The 25,232-nt window shown below is 42.5% G+C and overlaps 1 protein-coding gene and 1 pseudogene across 1 annotated transcript; one reads left to right on the top strand and one right to left on the bottom strand.

The window, feature by feature from the left end:
* Nucleotides 1-3,609: 3,609 nt before the first annotated feature.
* Nucleotides 3,610-10,643, bottom strand: LOC118388989 (keratin, type II cytoskeletal 8-like; annotated as a pseudogene).
* A 7,691-nt stretch (nt 10,644-18,334) lies between these two features.
* krt18b (keratin 18b) lies at nt 18,335-24,597 on the top strand. Its single transcript, XM_035778638.2, has 7 exons — nt 18,335-18,925; nt 20,942-21,024; nt 21,771-21,927; nt 22,318-22,482; nt 23,051-23,176; nt 23,416-23,636; nt 24,395-24,597. Exons 1-7 carry the CDS (start codon nt 18,449-18,451, stop codon nt 24,426-24,428), a joined length of 1,263 nt encoding a protein of 420 aa, XP_035634531.1. The 5' UTR covers nt 18,335-18,448; the 3' UTR covers nt 24,429-24,597.
* Nucleotides 24,598-25,232: the final 635 nt, after the last annotated feature.

Below are 25,232 nucleotides of genomic sequence, written 5' to 3'. Positions count from 1 at the left end.
TTCTAAATGCGTACTTTCAACATTCACTGCGGTTTTATGGTCTGCATGTGCTAAAGGCCACAGTGCACAGTGCACAGTAAATCATATATAACTTTACTGACCTGAAATGAGTATTGAATGAAGGTAAAACGGAGTACTGTATATGTTGTACTCTGGAGCTGGGTTTCCTAAATTTGGTCCTGCCCCCCCCCTAAACACCTCTTGTGTAACCTGTGCCCCCTCCACCCTAAAACACATCAAATCCATTGTGTATGTGCTTAACACAAAATCCTACATATTGATTTTACAATTAAACTATCATCACTTTGTTTGCAATAAAATTTAAATATACATTGTTTGCAAACGTTGTTTGCAAACATTGTGGCAAACGCAACTCAAACAGAAATGGACTATTCCATTGGCATACTACAAGTGCATGATTTATGCCAGTTTCTAGTTGAGTTAGAGGAATCCAATAAGCCCTTAAGTACACCGCAAAGCAGGTTGTGCAGTGTTGAAATATTTCTTGTTTCGAGTCATAACAAAAAAAGACATCTGTGGAATACACACAAATGTCGTGACAAACAAAAACGCAGGTAAACCGTGGCGTTCATTGACATTTGACAAGTCGTCAGGAATGCATGACCTTAAAACATGATAATGATAATACTAGATACTGCAGGATGCATCATTATGCATTAATTGGTATCTCTGGTTTCTCCCACTGCTAAGTCACATGAAATGTCAAATGCAGGCCCAGTTTGGGCTTGTCAGAGGCTGCAGAATAAACTGTGGATCCAGTGTACTAATGAGCGCAATTGTTGGTTGTGCTTAACTCAACCTGATAGTACACGATGACACATTTTCCACGTTAAGAGAGAGAGAGAGAAAGAGAGAGAGAGAGACCTTCATCTAAAATGTATCTAAAAAAATACTTTCTCATCAATCTACACACAATACCCTATATTGACAAAGCAAAAACAGGTTTTTAGAAGTGTTAGCAAATGTATTAAAAATAAACAAAATAACTTCTTTACATAACTATTCAGACCCTTTGCTATGAGACTCGAAACTGACTTCAGGTGCTTCCTGTTTCCATTGATCATCCTTGAGATTTTTCTACAACTTGATCCACCTGTGGTAAATTCAATTGATTGGACATGATTTGGAAAGGCAAACGCATGTCTAAATAAGGTCCACAGTTGACAGTGCATGTCAGAGTAAAAGCCAAGCCATGAGCTCAAAGGAATTATCTGTAGAGCTTCGGAGACAGGATTGTGTCGAGGCACAGACCTGGGGAAGGATACCAAAATATTTCTGCAGCATTGACGGTCCCTAAGAACAGTGGCCTCTATCATGTTTAAATGGAAGAAGTCTGGAACCACCAAGACTCTTCCTAGAGCTGGCCGCACGGCCAAACTGTGCAATCGGGGGAGAAGGGTCTTGGTCAGGGAGGTGACCAAAAACTCCGTGGAGGAAGCACTCTACCAATCAGGCCTAAAAGGCACATGACAGCCGGCTTGGAGTTTGCCAAAAGGCACTTAAAGACTCTTAGACCTTAAGAAACAAGCTTCTCTGGTCTGATGAAACCAAGATTGAACTCCGGCCTGAATGCCAAAGTCACATCTGTTTTCCCTTTGTATTATGGGGTACTGTGTGTAGATTGATGAGCATTTATTTTTATTTCATCCATTTTAGGATAAGGCTGTAACGTAACAAAATCTGGTCAAATTCGGAATACTTTCTGAATGCACTATATGTTGGTCACTGAAACCTTAAGAAAAGGTAGGGGCGTGGATCAGACAACCAGTCAGTATCTGGTGTGGCCATAATTTGCCTAATGTGGTGTAACACATCTCCTTCGCATAAAGTTAATCAGGCTGTTGATTGTAACCTATGGAATATTGTCCCACTCCTCTTCAATGGCTGTGTGAAGTTTCTGGATGCAGGCCATGGACAAACTGGGACATGTTCAGCTTCCAGGAAATTGTGTACAAATCCTTGCGACATGGGGCCGTGCATTATCATGCTTAAACATGAGGTGATGGCAGCGGATGAAAGGCATGACAACGGGCCTCAGGATCTCATCACGGTATCTCTGTGCATTCAAATTGCCATCGATCAAATGCAATTGTGTTCATTGTCCGTAGTTTATGCCTGCCCATACCATAACCCCCCGCCATCATTGGGCACGTTGTTCACAATGTTGACATCAGCAAACCGCTAACCCACACAACGCCATACACTGTGTCTGCCATCTGCCTGGTACAGTTGAAACCAGGATTCATCCGTGAAGAGCACACTTTTCCAGCGTGCCAGTGGCCATCGTAGCTGAGCATTTACCCACTGAGGTCGGTTACGGCGTCAAACTGCAGTCAGGTCAAGACCCTGGTGAGGACAACGAGCAGGCAGATGAGCTTCCCTGAGATGGTTTCTGACATTTTGTGCATAAATTCTTCAGTTGTGCAAACCCACAGTTGTCCCGGTGGCTGGTCTCAGACAATCCTGCTGGTGAAGAAGCCAGATGTGGATATCCTAGGCTGGCGTGGTAACACGTGGTCTGCAGTTGTGTGGCCGGTTGGACTTATTTTCAAATTCTCTAAAATGACATTGGAGGCAGCTTATGGTAGAAAAATTAACATTAAATGATTTGGCACCAGCTCTGGTGGACATTCCTGCAGTTAGCATGCAAATTGCACACTCCCTCAAAACTTGAGATATCTGTGGCATCGTGTTGTGTAACAAAACTGTAATTTTTTTTATTGTCCCCTGCACAAGGTGCACCTGTGTAATACCATGCTGTTTTATCAGCTTCTTAATGTGCCACACCTGTCAGGTGGATTATCTTGACAAAGGAGAAATGCTCTCTAACAGGGATGTAAACAAATGTATGTGCAACATTTGAGAGAAATAGGCTTTATTTGTGCATATGGAGAATTTCTGGGATCTTTTATTCCAGCTCATGACCAACAATTTACATGTTGTGTTCGTGTGTGTTTGATCTCATGCATGCACCTGTGTGTGCGCGCGCGTGTCTTTCTGATGGATTTGTCGCGTGTGTCTATGGAGGGTGTGGTTAGAATGTGTTTGGTTGATTGCACAAGTGGAGGTTGGAGAGTGACACGCTTCAGGCCAGTACCTGTCTATCAAGACTGATGGCCTGATCACCTTCTGCATTTTTGCAGCTGCACTCTGCTATGCTATGCCCCTTGTTATTATAAACAGCTGTCTATCATTCTGATCTCTTATACAAACGTGTCCCTTTTCGTGTTTTGATCTTTTCCCCGTCTCCATTGACAACTATAGAATCTTCATTCCATACTGTGAAAATGCTGTTGAATGACATGGACACATTCCATGGAATTGTCCCTTTTGGTGTGCGTGAGGATAACAGCATCCACCTATAAAATGACTCTTATGGACACTCGTAGAATAAATATGTCACAGCACATAAAGAGTTTTTTTTTTTTCTCCAAGTACTTTAATGGGTCTCAGAGCAAGCGGAGAGAGAAACATGTGCCACAATGACACCTGCTGGTGACTCGAATGGACACTAGGGGTCGAACTTTCAGGGGCCTTTTAAGGGAAATCTTACCCCCAACCTTTTAAAACAAACCCTTTGTGGGTAGGAAAAGTTACAGTTAGACTGAGGATACAGTTAGACTGAGGATACAGTTAGACTGAGGATACAGTTAGACTGCCTGTGATTCCAGTTGGATATATGTAGCCTGTTTGATATGTCACTGTTCTGTTCAGCAGGTAAATACACTAATAACCTGGCTAGACAAGTGAAACTAGTGGAAGGGTGAAAGGTTGGTTGGAGAAGCATATATCTGCGACAGATAGATCCACAGTATGCTAATTACGCGGTCGCCCGCAATGACGAAATCTCCTCATTTGTCGCTCTCAGCCGCCTGTTCCTCGGCATGGTTGGACGCCGCATCAGAAGCCACATTCGAGGTCACCTCAGCATCATCGGTCTTGACTAAGGTGGTCTGGGATTTGTTGTTGGTGACAGTGGAACTGCTATTGACACTGACGCTGGCATCCATGTCTCTGCTAGTAGCCAGGCTGTTGCTGCCTCCCAGGCTGATATTGACATCCATGTCTCTGCTGGTGCCTTTGGCGCCTTCCAGGCTGATGCTGGCATCCACATCTCTGCTGGTAGTGCCTACCAGGGTGATGCTGCCAGGCAGGTCGAAGCTGCTGCCTATATGGCGGCTCTCATGGCCACTGACGTAAGTGCTGCTGCCGTAGCTGGTGCTGCTGACCTTTGAGCCGCTGACATAGCTGGTGGTGCGACTGCTTTCCAGGGGGTAAGAGTTGTAGTTCATTGCTAGAAGTGGAAATTAACATGTCGGGTTATTGGAGTATACATGGATTTGTGTTATTTATGTACAATGTACATGTGTTGAATGTATTTTTATTATTTTTATTAATTACTATATATATTTATTTTTTTATTATTATTTATTACAAAAATGATATTGATGATTGCATGATAGTGATATAACATATATGTCATGGTTTCCTTTTCCATGATCACAATCTTGTGAAACCCGAACACTCCAAGATCCCCCACAGTTCCCCAATAGCTGTCCCTCAAAATTCGTGACCCCTCCCACAGCCCCCCGGAGATATTTATTTATTTATAATACTATTCATTTTATTCCCCTCCCCCAAGAACCCCCCAATGCATCAACAACCAGGAGAATGAACTAAAGAGAAAAAAGGAAAAGACAGAAGAAAACAGCAAACAACTATGCAAAATAAATAATAATAATAATACATTTAAAACAAAGGATATCGAGGACAACTGAAATCATAACAGCAATGCCAACTGTATATGTTTGTGTGCATGTCTGGCACTCTTCCATGTATGTGTGTGTTCTTGTATGTGTTTATTTGAATGAGAGTGTGTGTATATGCATGTGTACAAACACCTGCACGGCATCAGCCTCAGGCAAACCGGCATGAGTTGTAAAAACACTTCCACTTAGTGTCATTCAAATGTACTTTTATTATGTTTTATTTCGACTTTTTTCCCCCTTTATCTTTTGACCATCATTCTCTCTCTCTCACACAGCAACTCCACTCCCACTTGTCTCCAATTCCACATACCAACCCTCAGCTTCCCTCAGCCCATCCCATCTATCTCTGCTGGCCACCCACCGTGTTTCTACACAACACATATCTTTCAACTATGCTGTGATGTTTAACGTACAATTGCAATCTATCTAATCGAATAGAATCTACAGATTGATTACGTGTTGAAGATAAATACTTTTACTGTGTTTAATGTATTTGATATCCTTCCACTCATTCCTCTTATGGACTCTTATGGACACCCATATCATGAGCCATTATCACAAGTCTGTCCTCCCCAATTAAGGTGCCACGAACCTTCTGTGATGCACATTAATAAGTAATAAGCAACAGGTGAAACAGCATAGCTGTGGTATGTAAGGGCATTCACTTACAAGAAGACTGTTTGGAGATGTTGACCGACTTGATTCCATTCACCAGCCTGGGGAGAGGAGAGGAGAGGAGAGGAGAGGAGAGGAGAGGAGAGGAGAGGAGGAGAGGAGAGGAGAGGAGAGGAGAGGAGAGGAGAGGAGAGGAGAGGAGAGGAGAGGGATATGTTCAGTGAGCAAATTAACTCATTTGGTCATCATCAAATTCTCCTAATCTTAGAGTTTCATGCCTGAATGCTTTCCTCCTTACTTCCTGTGACTAATCAATAAGAACATGGCCTCATGTCTCGTACCTGCTCTCCTCTCCTTCCAGCAGCTTCCTGTAGGTGGCAATCTCAATATCCAGGGCCAGTTTGACGTTCAACAGCTCCTGGTACTGGCGTACTTGCATGGTCATATCCTGCTTGGCTCTCTGCAGGGCCACCTCGAGGTCGTTAATGCGAAGCCTGGCGTCCTTCACCGCCAGCTCACCACGCTCCTCCGCCTCAGCGATCTGGTTCTCCAGGTGGCCGCGCTGTTTTCAGGCAAACAATGTTTTTATTCATGTTCCTATTGGTAAATGTTGGTTACCATAAAACTGAATAGGAGAGACAGTCTAGCCACACCAGTGGTGTTATATAAAAATACACTGAGATACATATTTACTGAGAGACGCAATGTGGCACTCACCTGACCCTTCATCATGTCAATTTCAGACTGATATCTCATGATTTTGCGGTTGATATCTGCGATCTCTACCTTGGTGTTTTTCAGATTGTCCTCATAGTTGGTGGCTGAAACCTGCATCTGTTCATACTGTTACAGAGACAAAATCACGTTACTGTCACCAGCCAAAATATAGAGACATAACAGTGAAGTCATCCATCAATGCTAGCCTCTAGCTAGCAGTGTGGATACCTGAGACATTCCATTGACTCCATTCCAGCCATTATTATAAGCCGTCCTCCCCTCAACAGCCTCCACTCCTATCCACACTAGCATGCCGTTTAGGCATTGGGCATCCATTCTCAGTGATATGCTAGTATGGACATTGGAGCATAGCCAGTATTGAATCTCGGAAAGGTCACGATGGCGAGAACGGTTTCAGGGGTCTCACGGGAGAAGGGACTTACTTTCTGCGTGTACCAGGTCTCGGCCTCAGCTCTGCTGCGGTTGGCAATGTCCTCGTACTGAGCGCGCACTTCAGCCACGATGGAGTCCATGTCCAGGTTACGGCTGTTGTCCATCTCCACCACAACAGAGGTGTCCTTGATCTGGCCCTGCAGCTCACGCAGCTCCTGAAGAACCAAGAGAGGATGGAGAGAAGCCTTTAGATTTCAGAAAGCATCTACTCTTCACACAAGGTATTCAAAATCCAGTGGAATCTACGGCATAGGCTTAGGCCAGGGGTCTCCAACCTTTTCTACGATGTCGCAAGCTACACATGTTTTTCTCGCTTTCAAATAGGTACATTCTTCTCTTCTCCTCTCCTAAGCAACTCTTTCCCGGGTCCTTAGTGTACAAGAGAAAGTAGTACACTATGTTTTCTGGCAATATACCTGGTAAAATGATGGTTAACAAAAAACACTTAGGGGGCCACTATGAAGTCAGTGATTTCTTTGCAAAATGTTGTTTTATATTTTTCCTGGTTTTAGATTTTTGGGGGGTTTTAACTCTTAAAATTACAATTGTTTATAGAGAAACACTGAAATTGAATGTTCTGAGTAAATGTCAATGTCATTTGCTTGAATAAACTTTTTTTTAAATGTAGTTTTGAGTGTATTTTCCCATTAATTGCGCATCTGGCCCTTTAATTGTGCATCTAGTGTGCCATCTAATGTGCTTGTCTAGTGATGGTTCTGTACTGTTGCTGCTCGTTTGGAAAACTTAGAAGATAACAAATAATAGATACAAATGACGAACTTACTCACGATACACTTCTGCCAGGTAAGCCTACTTTTCCATTAACAGTATTTCTGTCAACGCACAAGACAGTTATCACATCAGCTGGCTCTAGTGATAGAATTCAGTCTTTTCTGTGCGCTGGCTCATTTGGCTCGATTCACCTAAAAGAGACGTTAATTTGGCTCTCAAACGGCTCTTTGTTCAGTAATGCTTTGAAATGGACCTAAAACCATGAAAAAATAGTAAATCTCTAATTGAAATCCTAAAACATTGCCTACCATTATGTCAGATTGTGAAATATGAGTTCAAAACATTTTTACCTGACAAACTTATTTGATGGCCTGAAAAAAAGAATTGAGAATTGCTTATGACATTTTGCAGTGGAACACGTGAAAATTGCATGTACTTTCAGAATTGTGGGTGGTCTTGGAGCTACTGGTAGCTATTGTTAGCTATTGTTAGCTTGCGATCGACCTGTTGGAGATCTCTGAGCTAGGCTTTCAAATGTTTTCTGTCAGTCACTCCCATTGTAATATAGACATGGTACATTACCGCGTCATAGATAGTCCTGAGGAATTCAATCTCATCAGTAAGACAGTCCAGCTTGGCCTCCAGCTCCGTCTTGACAATGTAGGCAGCATCTGCATCCTGAGAAAGCATAGCAGAACATACCTGGTTCATGACATCACTTTTCTACTTCAGCCAATTTTTTAAAGTTGTGGTTAAGCAACAATGCACTGTAAATTACCCATGTTGGGAGGGGCTTGTAGAATTATCGAGTCTACTGACCTTCTTGAGGAGAACAAAGTTGTTTTCAGACTCGGTACGCTTGTTGATCTCATCCTCATACCTGAGAATAGAGCAAGCCCGTCAATCAAACAAGAAACATTGCGGACAAGCTTAAAGTGAAAGAACATTTAGGATTAAAGATTTATTCAATCAGAAAGAAAAGTTCCATGAAATCATAACACTGTATTTGAGACTCAGATGTGAGGTCCCTCCTAGTCAAAATGGTTTAAATAGAACTGTACAACTTACACTACTTTTAAGCGAAGAAAGTAGTTCAATGATAATCACATTTTGGTGAACTACCCCTTTAACTTTTAATGTCAAACCCATTCACCTGTTCTTGAAGTCCTCAACCAGGCCCTGCGTGTTCTTCAGCTCCCCCTCCAGCTTCATCTTCTCGTTGCCCAGATCATCAAGCTGTCTGCGCAGGTTGGAGATGTAGGCCTCAAACATGGCGTCGATGTTGGAGCGGGTGGTGGTCTGGTCCTGAAGGAGGCTCCACTTGGTCTCCAGCATCTTGTTCTGCTGCTCCAGGAAACGCACCTGCAGGGACAAAAAGGGAAATGGTCAGTGTCATTGACTGAAACTTGTGAATGACAGGATGAACGAAGGAAGGGATGGCCGTGCGAGAGAGAAAGGAAGGGTGGATGGATGGAAGGCACAAACAAACAAATGAATGAATGGATGGATGAATTACTGTATGAATTAATGTGCATATACTATAAATGAATGGATGGAGCAAACGTGTGAATGTATGTACCGACTAAAGAATGGCCAACAAACAAATGTGTCATTGAAGCAGAGTACCGTGTTTCAGCACGATGTGGCACTCTTTCTCAATCAAAGTTACACATATGATTCATGTTGTTCCAAGTGTTTTTTGACCTCATGCCCCTGGGTGGGGTTCCACTCAAACACAAGCATGGAGGAGAGAACAGAGGAGGTGTGTGTCGCTAAGGTGTGGAGGAGGGGGTCGAGGAGTGGTCAAATGTTAATCTGACGGTAAACATAACTGATTTATGACAGTTGTGTTTCTACGACTGATTTATGACGGTTGTGTTTTTGCGACTGATTTATGACAGTTAGAAATTGAATTATTTGATTCTTTACAAATAAGGGACGCTTGAAGCATGTAATCACTGTAGTTGACAGTTGATAAGCCGTGCGGGAATGGGCTGATTTTTCTGACAGTGAACCTGCCATGTCCTGTTTGAGTGTGTGGGCCACAATGGCACATTGAGCAGAGAGGATACTGTGAACAAGAAAATCTATAGTAGCCTACAGAATCTACATACAACAAAGTGTCCCCACATATCGTTTTGTGGATTTAAGAGTCAGTAGCTAATGTTAGAAGGGGTTTCCAAACAACAAACTCTGTATTCATACAACCAACCTCATCTTGTGCCTCTGGCCCTATTTCTGTCTCCACCCATCTTTCCACTCTTTCTTTTACAGTAAAAGGGTCAGGGCAAGAGGGATTTCGGTTGATAACCAAGTTTGCATTTCATATTCTTGCATGCCTAAATAGGGCCCAATTAGTCATATAATCTATTTCCATAGTTTTGTTCACAATGTACGTTCAGTTTTGTGCACAATGTTTCACACAATGGTTATAGCTAACATAAAAAAATCCTTAACAGATAACCGAAATCACAAGAGAATCTGCCCCTTCCCAAAGGCCAAGTTAATACAAACCATACATGGGTCAGGTATTTCACTGTTCAATGCTGTTAAATACCTGAGGTGAGTTAGATTTAGCTTGACCGCTGTGCAGAGTGGGCAGGGTTTGCACCTTCAGGACGACTCCATTGGCCCCATTGTACAAGACAAGCTAAGTCAAGCTCAGCTCCAGTGTGTGAAAGTACTTGGAATGCACTATGCATTTGACTCTGGTGTGATCGTAACTCATGAGAAACTAACCTTATCGATGAAGGACACAAAGCGGTTGTTGAGGGTCTTGATCTGCTCCTTCTCGTGGGTGCGGACCACCTGGATGTTGGGGTCGATCTCCAGGTTCAGGGGGGCCAGCAGGCTCTTGTTCACCTGAATAGCGGTGATCTGAGGGGGTCCCACACATGTCATCTTCCCACCCCCCATCCCCATACCACCCCCCATTCCCATACCACCGCCAACACCCATGCCCGCATACCCAAACTCCATCCCGCCCCCTCTTTGCCCAGTCCCTCCAGCCACGTACCCCCCAACTACCCTATAGCCACCTGCTGCCACACCCCGGCGCTGCTGCCAATACCCCCATAAGAGCTGCGGACGCTGAAGCTCTGTTGTCTGGCTCCGCCGCCATAGCCGTTGCTGGAGTTGCTGCTGAAGTTTTGAGACCCCAGGCCTGCAGATGAGGACCTCAAAGAGTAGCTGGTGCTCTTCACAGCTCTGGTGGACATGATGACTTAGGTTTTAGCAAGTGCTACAGTAGGTGGTCTGTAGAGCCTGGGAGATTCGCTGCAGAGAGAGAGAGACTCGTGCAGATGGAGCTCACTGTTCCCTGGCCCTCTTTTTATCTGGAAAGGGGAGGGACCGAGGGACATTATGATTGGCTAGCATGCTGTAGGGGAGCGCAGAATGGGGGAATGCTGGAGGTAATAGAATATAATCATGTTACACATTTACAGCGCACAAAGTGAATTTGAGAGAGTACAAAACTTACATAACAGGGATTGGAGCTGCTTTTCTTTATTTGCAGAATTATGTGCTATCATAATGATATTCTGACTATTCGTATCATAATGTATTTATGTTAGAGTCTCAATGCAGTTGACCAGTGCAGAATGCATTCTTTGCATCATGAGAAACCTCTTCAAAATTCCTAATGAATTGTACAAAAACAAAGTCCAATTCTGGGAATGGGCTCTTGTTAGATAATTGCTATTGAACTTGGTGCTCAGCATCATCATTAACAGTTTGTCACCATTAACAATGTACCTTGCTCCAGCAGGCATTTTGCGTGTGAAAAAAAGTAACTTTTTAATACCCAGAACTGTATTAGTGAGCTAACATACAGTATATAGTGCAAAGATATTCCATGAGTAATATTCTCCCAAAATCAAGAGGCATATTTCAATATGACCAATGAGCAGCCAAGGAATCTTACACAGACAGACTGCACTTGTAAGCCAGGCCTTCTATACACCCCCTTTTCCCCTGAACCACGAAAAGCAGTCCATGACCCGTATTCATAAAGTGTCCCAGAGTAGGAATGCCTCTTAGATTATAATGAATAAAGATTATATGGACAGGTGTGATCTGACCCTAGATCAGCACTCATTTTATAGATACTGGCCAGACATCTGTACCTGGAAGTCAGATCCTGTACAAGTTGTCGTTCTTGTACCTGCCAATTCCTTTAAAGTACGGTATATACTGTATACCTCCGGGCTTCACTTCTTCTAGTGTTGACACTGTGATTGACTAGAATAAGACACACACTGTACTTCAATGGAAATAATGTGATTCGGTTTATTAATAGTTAGCAGTTAGAGTAGCGGTGTCGACTGTTGACCCAGACATGAAGCATGTGTGTGGACGTGGCTGTGTAGGTGTTTTACAGGCTTGTTGCTAAGTAACACGTGTTAACCCATGGGAAAGGCTTATCCGAATTGAACTGCTGGGTTGAAGAGATAAATAATGGCTGTCATGCAATGAACTCAATAACTCACCCCAATGAAGTCAGTTGGGGGGGGGGGAAATGATATAGTATTTAATTGTTCATTTCATGTGTTTGAGTCATTTTGACTGATCTGATCGAGTAGTAAATCAGCATTGTTCAGTTTATCCCAAGTATTGGAAACTTTAACTCCATTTGTAAACAGTCCCAAAGTTGCACTGTAAAGAGCTTACACCATTGGAGCCTTCTCTGGCTCACGCATGACCATATTTATCAATTTCAACACATTCATCACTAAACAAACAAAAACAGCTGTATTTCTCTAATCTTATCGACCTTAATAACTGACATATATGGGATAAAATCTCTCTGGTCCTCTGGGTGAAATCACTGCGTTCCTCATCTATTGTCAGAGACCTGAAGTCATTTAAGAGACACCCTTTTGACATCGGACCCTCTCGCCCCGCGGCCTCCAGAGACGAGAGATGTTTTGGTTTGTGTGCGTCCGTCTTCAAAATGCGAACACATAAAGATTGGAATGTGCTGAGATAAACACGTACATGCGATGAGTGGGTGAGGGTTGGAGGGGCAGAAGACAACGATTAGCCGCTGAGAAGAAACAGACCCTCTTTAGAAAAGAGAGAGGTTGACCTCGAGTTGTTTGGGGCTGCTGTTCTGAATAATCCTAAGGGTGTGGCGATATGGGTTGCATAATTGCGCTACGGGCATCTTCCTGCCACCTACATCTGTGTCTGAAGTTCAGTCAACACTCGGGCAACGATTTTAGCATCCCATAAAAACAATTGGACGGGTCCAAGTACGCCTGCCCGTTTGCACCTAGACTGCCACACCCTCTTCAGTTATGCCGGATTGGAGTTGCATGGCTTGAGGCTGGGTCCCCCTAGTGCTCATTCGGAGTGGACTGTAATGTGTACGTAAACCACTGTGCGTTTTTTTTTGCCTTGTGATGAATCATAAATGCAATAATGTCATGCTTGTTGAATAGGAAAACAAGACCCTTTTCCCAATGGGATTCAATAAAGGTAAGTAAGTAGGTAGTAACTAACGAACTAACTAACTAACTAAGCTTTATTTTGCAGTCCCTGGTGTGTGAATGTGTGTGCCTGAATACTTTCTTAATTTTCCTATGCAAGGATCCTAATAGAAAAGAGTTGTCATTCAAATAACCTTTATTGTCATATTTCTAAAGTATTTTTTACTATATATTCCTATGTTCCTAAAGAGTGTGAAGGCTGACTATGCATTTCCAGTGGAATTGTATAGACTCATGAACTGTAAGTCTACAGGGAACATGTCAAAAGGGATAGTTATCGGTTTCCTTACCTCGTAAGCCAGGGTTTCCCAACTGGCGGCCCACAGGCCAAATTTGGCCCAGGAGTGGTTTCATTTGGCTCCCCAAGTTTTCTGAGCGAAAAAAAAGTATAATATTAATTTTCATTTATGGACATTAAGGAAATCAGGTCCAAGGGATTTTAATTTAAGAAATCTGTTCCCAATATTCCCACATATAATAAGAGACACGTGATCATATACAAATGTAAGCAAGGTTTGAAATGATCATGTTTTAGTCAAACATATCTACTTGGGCTTCTTGCGGTAAATGTGTAGTTTACAAATGATTGGTAAATATGTTCCGGCCAGCCGACCATCTGCTCAACAAAGAATCAACACTCGCATGAATCTAGTTGATGATCCCTGCTGTAAGCAGTCAAATATAAGATATTGACTTGCATTGGTTTTGGTCCACAAATGCTAAAAGGTTCAACCAAATCCAAGCATGATTGATGTCATACGTTGCCCATAAACTGCTTATTGGGGAAGGAAACCATTATGCAAATTTGTATTTGGGTGAACTATCCCTTTAAGAGACTATTGTGGTGATTGACTGCATTTTCAGTAGAGGGTTTGTGTATTCATTGTTATGTACGTGTCCGTGTTAAAAAGGAGCATATTAATTAAGAGGCCATGTTGCTGACTATGCATTTTCAGTGGTGTGTTACTGTATTTGTGGACATGTGTAAAAAGGGAACATACTGGCACTAAGACTCTAAAGATGGACATGACAACTCTGAGAGAAAATGGCCCGTAACTGTCACATTTCACTCGTGTCTGATGAGCGACCTTCACAGACCCACAATGGCCACACCTTGCTCGTAAAACTGGAATTCCCACGCCGATATAAGAATGTAAGCAGGACATCCAATAATGTTCAGGGTCCCAGGGTGTCCAAGGTCTTTATCTAAGACTCAAAACTCCTAATTTGCTATAAAGAGATCAAGATCCACCCTCCCTTTTCTTACCCTTGCTCCTCTTTTTTTCCTCCCCCTGGCACAACTCCAAGTCATGGGATTGAGTGAGTAAGTGCCCTACTGACATATGACGTTGGCACGTTGTAGCACTGTAGCTAGGTAAGCACTCACAGGTTCAGGGGTAACAGAGTGGAAAGTGAGTAAAAAAAGAGGAGAAGAGGAGAATAAACAAGTAAAAGTTCATCTGAGAAAGATGAAGCTGGGAGCTTTCATTCTCTGACTGTTGTCCAGAATCCCTGAAGCACATAAGCTCCTGTTGAGTTTCCCAGAATCCTGCTGTTATTGGTATGAGTCAGAGTCTCAAGTTTCTCATCAATTTTTTTTCTCTCTCTCTTTCCCTCTCTGCGTTGGCCTCCCTGGACTGACGGTCTCCAGAGCTACTCAGGCCTGGATTTCTGCACATGCAGCAGTTTGAAGTGATTGTACCCTCCGGAATCAACGTTTGTCAGATGAGTTCAAAAGAGGTCAAATGTTGAGTGAGATAAGTCCATGTCCGATGCCATACATTTTGTAGATCTACCTGGTAGAAGATGTAATAGTAAGTTTGCAGTATAAAAACTATTTTACTATATTATTTGGAGAGAAAAAATGACCACTGCACAAATACCACTGTGTTGGCACTTGTGAATTTGAGCACTTGAAGTTTATTAAAGTAATATCAAATGTAGTATTTGGTCATGTGCCATAGTATTTGTGTCAAGCCTGCAACCCATTGGCATTACCAAACTGTTGTATCTTCCTTGTCCAAGCCTTAGCTGAAGCCATTTTTATTTGTTTTTTGTTGGGGGGGGGGGGTCTGAATTCAGTCTCCTCTTGAGCTTAATGCTCCAATGGATTTAAAGCTGGAATATGGCCTGTCTACAATCAATTGTAGAATGTGGATTTCTGGACAGCACTTTCAGAAGTGCATTAGATTTGCACTGACAAACATTCATTTCAAAGTGGACTATCATTTCAAACATTTTGTAATGGCGTAGAAGTAGTGAGATGAGTCACTCTGATTCTATTGAGAAGTTCCTCTTCTTCTGCCAATTAAACTGTTTTAAATAATTGAGGTGTACTGCCCAAGCGTTGCATGAAAGTACTGGGCATTGATACATCCTGTATGATATGAGAGCTGTTGTGATGAAGAGGCGAAGCTTTGAAACTTGATCAACCGTGAAGGTGAGGTAGAGAAAGAGTATAAAGAAAACAAGGGGAAGTGTATGGGCTTTAGCCGACTTCCCCTGGGTACTGTGTTTTGTTATTTTGTCTCTAGGGTCCATTTTGTGAATCCGCCCTAGCCAGGGCATACAGTAGTGTCATCAGTGAGGGTCGTTGGGAACCTGTTATTTTCCACTGCTATAAACGCCACCACCGATTAATTTTGAGACCATCTCCTTAAGGGCAGAGGGTTTAATTTGGCGCGTTCTGTTTCAGTTCCACAAACAAATACCCCTTAATTGAATTATGTCTATGATATATCTGTAGTGAGCAAAAAAAGCAGGTAGCATTAAAGGAATACTACGGTATTTTGGCATGCTAGCCGATACACATAGACTTCCAGTCGTTGCTCTAACACTGGTTATCATTGGCTTGCGAAACTACTTCAAGATTCAAGATTCAGTGTAAAATGTTACATTCTGCATCTTTCAAGTCTGTCCGTTCATCTATTATGTCATGCTATGTTGTTTCTGACCTTTGAGAGGTAACGTTTCCACTCACAGTGCTTTTCTGGTATGTTCTCTTAAGAACAATGGATATAGATGCGTTTCTGTGTACTGGATGAAAAACTCAACGGCTCTTTCTGTCTCTGTGACCTTATTACCTTTCGGGTGACACAATCAACATCAATGAGATACAAACCACTAAAAGATATCATTCAGCCTATCACAGCTATATGCAAACATTCTTTTCAAAGGTATCACCTTGAAGATATCAACTACACAACCAAAGAATTTTGTGAAATCAGTGTCCGGCATTCTACCACTCAAATGTGACACAAGAGCACCCCCCCCCACACACACACACCCCCTTCTCCCAATCCTATCCCTGAAGACAGAGAGAGACAGAGACACTATGGTATCAGCTTACCAAAGTCTTTGTGCACGTCACATCATCACAGTAACTTTTTCTTGATGTGTTTGTTTCTTTGACATCCAATGACATGGATATCGATTAAGGCAGCCCCCCGTATAGCTTCCGACCCTCTCCTCGCCCGTACCAGGGCTCGAACCAGGGACCCTCTGCATACATCAACAACTGACAACCACGAAGCAGCGTTACCCATCGCTCCACAAAAGCGACGGCCATTGCAGAGCAAGGGGAACAACTACTTCAAGGTCTCAGAGAGAGTAAAGTCACCGATTGAAACACTATTAGCGCGCACACCGCTAGTCATTTCACATCGGTTACCCTTTCGACCTTTTCCTTTTCCACAGCAACTAGTGATCCGGGTCAACGGCATTAATGTAACAGTATAGCTTCCGTCCCTCTCCTCACCCCTACCTGGGCTAGAACCAGGGACCCTCTGCACACATAGACAACAGCCACCCTCAAAGCGTTGTTACCCATCGCTCCACAAAAGCCGCGGCCAAGAGGAACAACGTCAACGATTTGAAACGCTATTAGCGCGCACCCCGCTAGTTAGCTAGCCATTTCACATCGGTTACACCCGCACCTCTCTGATTCAGAGGGGTTGGGTTAAATGCGGAAGACACATTTCAGTTGAATGCATTCAGTTGTACAACTGACTAGGTATCCCCCTTTCCCTTTCTGCAAGTCAGATTACTTTAGCCCTGCTGCTAAGCGTGTCCGTATCCAGTAATTTTGGGATTTGGCTGATCAAGTACATAGAAACTACACACTGGGCACAGATGTCATTTCAACATCGAGTTTTGATGTACATTTGGTTGAGTTGTCAACTAACATGAATTCAATGTGAAATCAACAAAACATTTTACCATGTCATTGGATTTAGGTTAAAAGCTGGTTGAAAAAAAGACAAAATTCCATTACATTGATGGCTTTTTTCAAATCTAATCAGTTTTCCAATTGATTGAACCACAGCAAGCACATAACTTTCTGAGAACCATATGTTTCTTAGAGCTTGGTGAGAGCGTAGTTGTCCTATTGTTATTTTGCATACAACCTTCTGATAACTTCTTGGGAATGGAGTTCAAAATAGTTCATCTGAACTAAGCAAGCAGTGTTATTAAAAGTCTTGTGGAAATATTATTCAATGTTATTTGACGTTATTTAATGACCTACAAATAACCTATCATTTTCATTCTCAGAATATTAATAAAACTTCCCAGGAAAACTTTAAAGGAACCATAGTAAAATGTTCTCAGAACCTCCCTGCAACCTAAACATGTACGTTCCCAGAACAGGTCAAATGTTTCATTCCATTCTCAGAACATTTAAAAAACATTCAATTTTACCGGTCAGGAAACTTCTGGCTTCATTCCCAGAAACAATTGGTAAACCAAAAAATTCCCACAACTTCCGAGGAACCAAATGTGCTAGCTAGGATGCTATTCACATGTCATTTTTGGGTTGAAATAACGTGGAAACAGCTTTGATTCAACCACAGGAGGCTGCTGAGGGGAGAACGGCTCGTAATAATGGTCGGAACGGAGCAAACGGAATGGCATCAAACACCTGGAAACCATTACCATGAACCCCAGTCATTACCATGAACCCGTTCTCCCCAATTAAGGTGCCACCAACCTCTTGTGGATTCAACACGTTTTTTTCCAGTGGGTATGCAGCAACCAGTCCAAATTATTCCTTTTATGGGGGAAAAAAAAAACAAAGAATCTCAAAGCATGCCCAGGATAAAACCTTGCTCTCTTTAATGGTTTTCTTCATCATTAACTCTAGTCTTTCTCTCTTTTCTTCATTTTGTGTGTTTGTTTCATTTTTTTTCTTCTGTTTCACATTTTATTTTTGCAGTGTGAGGAATCTGTAACCTGAATTGACAAGACAGAAAGTTATCTTTTATAAGATGTCACAAACATGTGATTTACATTAGATGCATGTACAAAATAACATAATTAGCTAAATGTTGCATGTAGATAGATAGAAGTTGAGCAGTGTCCATGGGCAAATGCAAATGCTAGGGAAAAGAGTTTGGAATGAGAGAATGAGAGAAGTGGTAGGAGAGTAGGAAAGAGAGGATGGGGGATGTGGATGTAGGCAGGGTCTTAGAGGCCAGCCTGCAAAAGAGAGAAAAGAGGAGGTTTGTTTGGGGGGGAAGTATAAGTTCTCCGGTTCACTTTACCCACGTCACTCTTTCTGTAGCTCAGCTCAGAGGCTCCTTTCTCTCCCTTTCTCTCTCTCACTCTCTCTCTTCCATTTGTTAATTCGTTCTGACTACTCCATCAGCAGTCATGAGTTACAGACCGTCCAACAGCCACATGTCCTTCCAACGCACCACGCCCGTGTCCTCCTACCGGGCTGCCAGCACCTACGGCGGGGCTGGCGGCCAGGGCACCCGCATCTCCTCCGCATCTTACGGGGGCCTCCGCAGTGGTGCCCCAGCCAGCTCTTCCTCCTACTCCTCATCCTCCTTTAAGGTGAGCGGCGGTGGTATGGGCACTGGCATTGGTGGTGGCATGGGTGCCGGCATGGGTGGCCTGATCAACGCTGCGGCAGCCGGTGGTGGAGGCGGTCACGTCATGGGCAACGAGAAGGGGGCCATGCAGAACCTGAATGACCGCCTAGCCAACTACCTGGAGACAGTGAGGAACCTGGAGCAGGCCAACGGACAACTGGAGGTCAAGATCCGAGAGGCCCTGGAGAAGGGAGGACCGGACGCCCGCGACTATAGCAAGTACAGCAGCATACTGGACGACCTGCGCAAGAAGGTGGGGGTGTGAATGAAATACAGTATCATTAGAAAAGTGATAGAGACAAGAGAGGGGGGTGTTGAGAAAGAATAATGTGTGTAAGAAAAGGGTTAAGTTGAGGAATTTGTGGTTTTGTATTTTGTTGCTTAGATAAGTGTGTTGATTTGATCAACCAGTAAGTCAAAATATGAATGTAATGTCACCACTCCTGCAACTTTTCGTTGGACTAAAACCCATTATGGTATGAGAGAAGATGTCCGTCCAAGAATGAGTTTAAGCATAATGACAATTATTTATTTACCAATTTACTTTGCTTTTGCTTTGACTTCAACATTTCTGTGGGGAACCCTGCATTGGAACAACTGGCTTCTCAAAATTCCTAACTGAATAGAGGGTCAATGATGTATCTAAACCCTGGATTGCCGATGCTGTGTATTGGCCAATGAGAGACTTTGAAGCCACCAGCCGGCCATATTGAAAAGCAGTCCTCCATAGGAATGAATGGAATTCTACAGTATTTAATTTAAATGTTTCAAGGACAAAATTATGTATTTAAGTATTTTGGGGACAGTAACATTAGTACTTTCAAAAAAATCACACTTTAAGGAAATTAAATCTTTATATTATTTAATTTGAAATGTTTATGTTTAGCTCACATAAAATAATTAAAAGGTATGTATTAAGGTGTTGGTAATAGAATACACATTGCAAAAACAAATTCAGACCTTTGTCAATGCATTTCTATAGCTTCCAAAATTGTTTTTATAACAGTGGGGGAGTGCCAAGATGGAGGCTTCCAAAACAGCGCCCCCTGTTAGTCATCTACTGTATATATAAATCATTGTAGAGGGTGTGGCAGGCCAGTCAGATATCCACTTTCCCTCCCCCTCCTTCACTAGTTCCCTCACTTCTCAGTTTGGTCAAAGAGTTCCTCAAATGAATCACCAAATACAGTGGATCATGAATCATCATCATCATCATCATGAATCATCATCATCATCATCATGAATCATCATCATCAAAAAACTGAACAAAACCTATAAACAAAGTTCCAAGAGTGTTTGCATAGCATTTTGACCTCAGTGTCAGTGTCTCCACTCTGGGGCATAGTGTAGTGTGAGAGGGACCAGCGGTATGAACCAGATGTGGGGTGACAACACACAACAATAATTCCATCTGAGATTTGGAACACATTGCTGGTGGGTGTGTTTTTTTTCTATAACCATTATAGCTTTTACAGCACAGTCAAAGAATTCCAACAAGGGCTCTCGGGAATCCCTGCAAAAACTGACGTTTGTTCAAAAGAATTTCAAAGTCCTCTATAGTTTATGACGACACCCTTATGATGAATGTTAGCCTTGTTCCATTTGCCGGGCACATAAACCGACAAGAGTTCCCCTTTCTATGTGATTCGCACCAGAATACCATGGTTACAAACACACAGATTGGGGGTGGAAGACAGGAAGCCTGACCCGTTTCCTCTAACAATGCAAACTGAGAACAGACAGCCCTAGCACAGGAACTCATTGTCCTGCTTTTCCGTTCACAGCTTCCTCTTTTTCAGGGGCAGTCGGAGTTATATGGTCGTAACCATAGATTCAGTTGTGTTTTGGTCCCATTTTGTAAATCACTCAGAATCTGCAGTTTCCAGTTTCAATAACACCCCCCTGGGAGGCATACATTTAAAACACCTGTTTTAGGTTGGTGAAGAGCAGCAAATCAAATGATGGAACATATTAGTTCTTCTTTTTTATTGCCAGCTCATCTATGTATGACACACAACATTCTAGTTAGAATGGGAAGCAAGTTCATATCTATTTGCATTGAGCAGTAAATGGGGGAAAGGCCTTCCTCTATAACTGACATGGATTCAAAATTTAAGGAAAGTAAAGCATAATATAGCAAGCAGGCTTATGTCACATGCAAAAATAGTTTCAGAAAATATTTAGTATCTCATGATAAATAAGAAGTTATGTCCATTATATCTCTTTTTGTCATATATTCAATGGAATTAACACTATTTATCTCCAATAGGTCTTCGATGCGACAGTGGATAACGCTAGTATTGTCCTCCAAATTGATAATGCTCGCTTAGCTGCAGATGACTTCAGAGTAAAGTGAGTTTACTGTAAATGACACATTTCTGCACATTGGTTGTGCCATTACTTTGTATACAATACAGGGGTTATTTTGAGATGTTGTTGTTCTGTCATGAAAAGCATTGGATCTGTTCAATTTCATACTGTAATTGTGCTCCTCACAAAGTTCATTGGCTCAAATCCCCCCCACTGGGCACAGATGTCAGTTCAACGTTTATTCCATGTTGGTTCAACATGATTTCATGTAAATGATGTGGAAACAACGTTGGTTCAACCAGTGTGTGCCCAATGGGCCACTATAAAGTCAATTTAGTGGTGTGTCAGCCATTAAGCAAGGAGAAACTCTCAAGAGTCTAAGACATGCCAGACCCACAAGAGAGGAAGTCTTGTGCCGGTACCAGTATGCAGAGTTGGCAGAGAAAGTCTAATCTCTCATAATGAATCTTCATCTTTGCATCTGTACGTGAATGTCTGATGTGCATCTTTACATGCAACCCCTATGCTGCATAGCTCTTATAACCTTGGTGAACTGTTCAGGAGATAGTAATTGCCCACAGACACAGATCGGGGATCAACTTTCCTCCCCAAATTCTAATGATAATCAAAAGGATGAGAAAAATACCAAATTGACCTCAGATCGGTGCTTCAAATCCATCCTACCCCTAGTAAACTGAAACATGGCAGCCATTTTGTGCCTTTAACCCAAAATGTCAGGGTATTTCATGTCAATGTAGAGTTTAGTGACAGTGTCCCTGTGCCCACAGATTTGAATCTGAGTTCAGCATTCGTCAGTCAGTGGAGGCGGACATCGCCGGGCTGAAGAAGGTCATCGATAACACCAACATGGGCAGGATGAATGTGGAGAGTGAGATCGAGGCCGTGAGGGAGGAGCTCATCTTCCTCAGGAAGAACCATGACAATGTGAGCTATAACATTGAGATTGAATGTCCATATCAAATAATAATTTGAAATAGAACATTTTCCTTACATTAGAAAATATTGAAGATAAGAATTATTCTGGGAAGAACCACAACAACGTAAGCTATTATAGCACCGAGACTGAATGTCAATGTCAAATAATAATTTGAAATGGAACATTTTCATTATGGAGAATAGAAATAGAATGAAGAACAATACAATTCCATGAAGAACAACGATAATGTGATAATATCAGATGAACCTTATCACTAGCTATGAACTTTTCAAGTTTCACAGTTAGCTAATATTGGAATGCCTATATCCTTTTTTTCTCTTTTTATCTCTCCCTCTCTCTTGCTCTCTCTCCCCTTCCCCCTTCCCTCTCTCCAACAGGAGGTGATGGAAATGAGGACCCAGATCTCCCAGTCGGGGGTGCAGGTGGACGTGGACGCCCCTAAAGGTCAGGACCTGAGTCTGGTCATGGAGGAGATGAGGGCCAACTACGAAAAGATGGCTCTGAATAACGCAAAGGACCTCAAAGTGTGGCATGAAAACCAGGTAGCCCATCATATTTGTAAGATCATTGTATCATACTATCATTACACACCACATCAAACCTATAATTACTGTTTTTTGTTCTGCAATTAAAACTAAAATGGAGTAACCCACACCTACTGGCCAAGATAACATTGTTTTATCCACTGAAAGTTTACCTTCCATTGAAAACATGTTTTGTTGTATGGGTAGTCTAGTCACACAAAAAATCCTGAAATCCAAAACATGAATTCAACTTTCAAGATGACTAAAGGCTCTATTCAATGCGCATCGCGGAAGTTCAGCTTTAAAACGTGATTGAAATTTAAAGGCAATGTTCCCACTTTTAGCGGAGACTTCATTCACGGTAAACGCTGCATATGTCAACTCAATCGGAAATTACCATTCAATTTATATTGTGGAATCTGTAACGCTTCAGCATTACAGATTGAATAGAGCCCTAAGCCTCGCTCCTTCCCTTCTTCCCTCCCACCCTATCTCCTTACCTTCTTCCATCCCTCCCTATCTCCTTCCCTTATTCCCTACATCCCTATCTCCTTACCTTCATTTCTTCCCCTGTGCTGTGGTATAGATCTCAGACGTACAGGTGCAGGTATCCCAGAACACAGAGGCCCTGCAGGGGGCCCAGATGGAGATGAGCGACCTACAGAGACAGCTACAGACCCTCGAGATCGAGCTGGCATCCCAACAGAGCTTGGCAAGGAAAATTCTTTCAATATGATAACACATTTTCGTTAAATTCCTTAATTCCTCTGAGTAGAAATGGAACTGATAGTAACCCATGCATGTCCTCTATGTACGACCTTCCTTTCAAAGTCCGCTGCCATACCTTAGCCATACCATCCATATCTCCAAATTCCAACATTCTAATAATCACAGTATCATTCAACAAAATTTAGAAGACCATTCCCAACATTCCCCTGTAATTCCCAGCAGAAGTCCTCCTTGGAAGACACCTTGCGTAACACAGAGATGCGTTCCAACATGGAGGTGGAGAAGTACAATGCTATCCTCATCCGTCTGGAGGGCGAGCTGACAAACCTGCGGGGCAACATCCAGCAGCAGGGCCAGGAGTATGAGGCACTGCTCAATATGAAGATGAAGCTGGAGGCCGAGATCGCAACATACAGGAGCTTGCTCGATGGGGGAGACTTCAAGTAAGTGGACAAGGGACTAAAGGCTGACTAGGGGTGTGTCTCTATAGTCTAAAGTGGATTCCTTTCAAGAAACTACAAGCGAGTGTATGAGGGAATAGGGGCTAGTGGTTGACTAGGGCTATGTCTCAATAGTCTAAAGTCACTTCCTTTCAAGAGACTTCAAGCAAGTGGATGAAGGTGAGTGGCTGAATGACTAGGGGTGTGTCTCAAAAGTCTTAACTCTCCTAGGTTTGTTTCCATCATCTGCACTGATCTAAAGACACATGGATAAGTGACTGTTATAGGGTGGAGGCTTTGTCCACCAATCCAGTTCCTTACACATTAGTGAAGGTGAAGGAAAGGACGTGAGAAGGAGAGGAAGAAACTTTTGATTATTGAGATGCACGCTCTTTTCTTAGGGTTGAGGATTGATAGTAATTAAAATGCTTATTATTTTAGCATCTCAATGCTTATGTCAGCTATGCTTCAAGTTCATGCACCACAAACGGCCACAGAGCATACTTTAAATAACATCTAGGGAGTTGAAACAGGAAATAATGATGGGGAGGTGGTGGTGACACATATCATGATTCAAATACTTGGAAATTGTGACAAAGTGAAATGGGAGAAACACAAAATTATTTTGGTCACGTCAGTAGCAATTAGTATGGGTGAAGTGAGGAGGTTTACTGCCATCTACAGTAAAAACTAGGTATGGCAGTATCATCTGTCCTGTCAATTAATGCCCTGTGTTTTAATACCTATTAATTCTATTCCAGGCTTCAAGACGCTATGGATGAACTGAAACCATAAGGGAATGAGGGCGGGAAAAAGTGCCGACCAAGTATCAACTTCATGGAGAGAGAGAGATATACGCACAGACGCGGAGTAGTCAAACCCATCAAATAGGCATAGCATCGTGTTATCATGACAAACAAACATAATGCTACAATAAATACAATGGTTACCATTTAACATGTTATTTCTCATATTTGTTTCTTTGTTCCACTGCACCATGATGAACTGATTGGCAAGTATTACACATTGTCTCTAGGGGTGCATGACTACATGTCCAGAAATGACCTCAGTGCACAGAAAGGGGCTATTGCAAAACTTAGCACCATAAAACAAAGGACGGTGTGGTTTAGTAATGAGGGAAGAAATGTATGAATAAAGTACTTAATCCCAACACATGCAGAAAATCATTAATGAATTATGACTCATTGTGAATAGGCTACTACGGAACAGAATGCTTTAGGAAGCAATTGAGGCTAGTGCATTTCTTGAATATAGGTAGGCTACTCTGTTAGGCTATATTCAAGCAATAAGGCCCGAGGGGTTGTGGTATGTGGCCAATATACCACGGCTAAGGGTTGTTCTTAGGCACGACACCCCCTGATATACCACGGCTGTCAGCCAATCAGCATTCAGGGCTCAACCCATCCAGTTTTTATTAGGCAACACATAAGGAAGACTAGAGTGCAATGCATAGTTTATGCTACCTATTATGAAGGTCAGTAGGTTACGTTATCGATATATCTACAAGCTGTCACTCAAATACTGAATCAATAGCCTACAACATGGATAACCTAAGAAGAAATGACTGTATGTCCACCT

Source organism: Oncorhynchus keta, chromosome 10 (genome assembly GCF_023373465.1).
Source record: "Oncorhynchus keta strain PuntledgeMale-10-30-2019 chromosome 10, Oket_V2, whole genome shotgun sequence".
In the NCBI taxonomy this organism is placed as follows: Eukaryota; Metazoa; Chordata; class Actinopteri; order Salmoniformes; family Salmonidae; genus Oncorhynchus; species Oncorhynchus keta.
The sequence above is the reverse complement of the archived record's forward strand: the minus strand, read 5'-3'. Positions and strand labels throughout refer to the sequence as shown.

Coding starts and splice junctions, on each gene's coding strand:
- krt18b (XM_035778638.2), top strand. CDS start 18,449: ATGAGTTACAGACCGTCCAACAGCCACATGTCCTTCCAACGCACCACG. Junction 21,025..21,770: donor GCAGATGACTTCAGAGTAAA/GTGAGTTTACTG, acceptor CTGTGCCCACAG/ATTTGAATCTGAGTTCAGCA. Junction 22,483..23,050: donor AAGTGTGGCATGAAAACCAG/GTAGCCCATCAT, acceptor GCTGTGGTATAG/ATCTCAGACGTACAGGTGCA.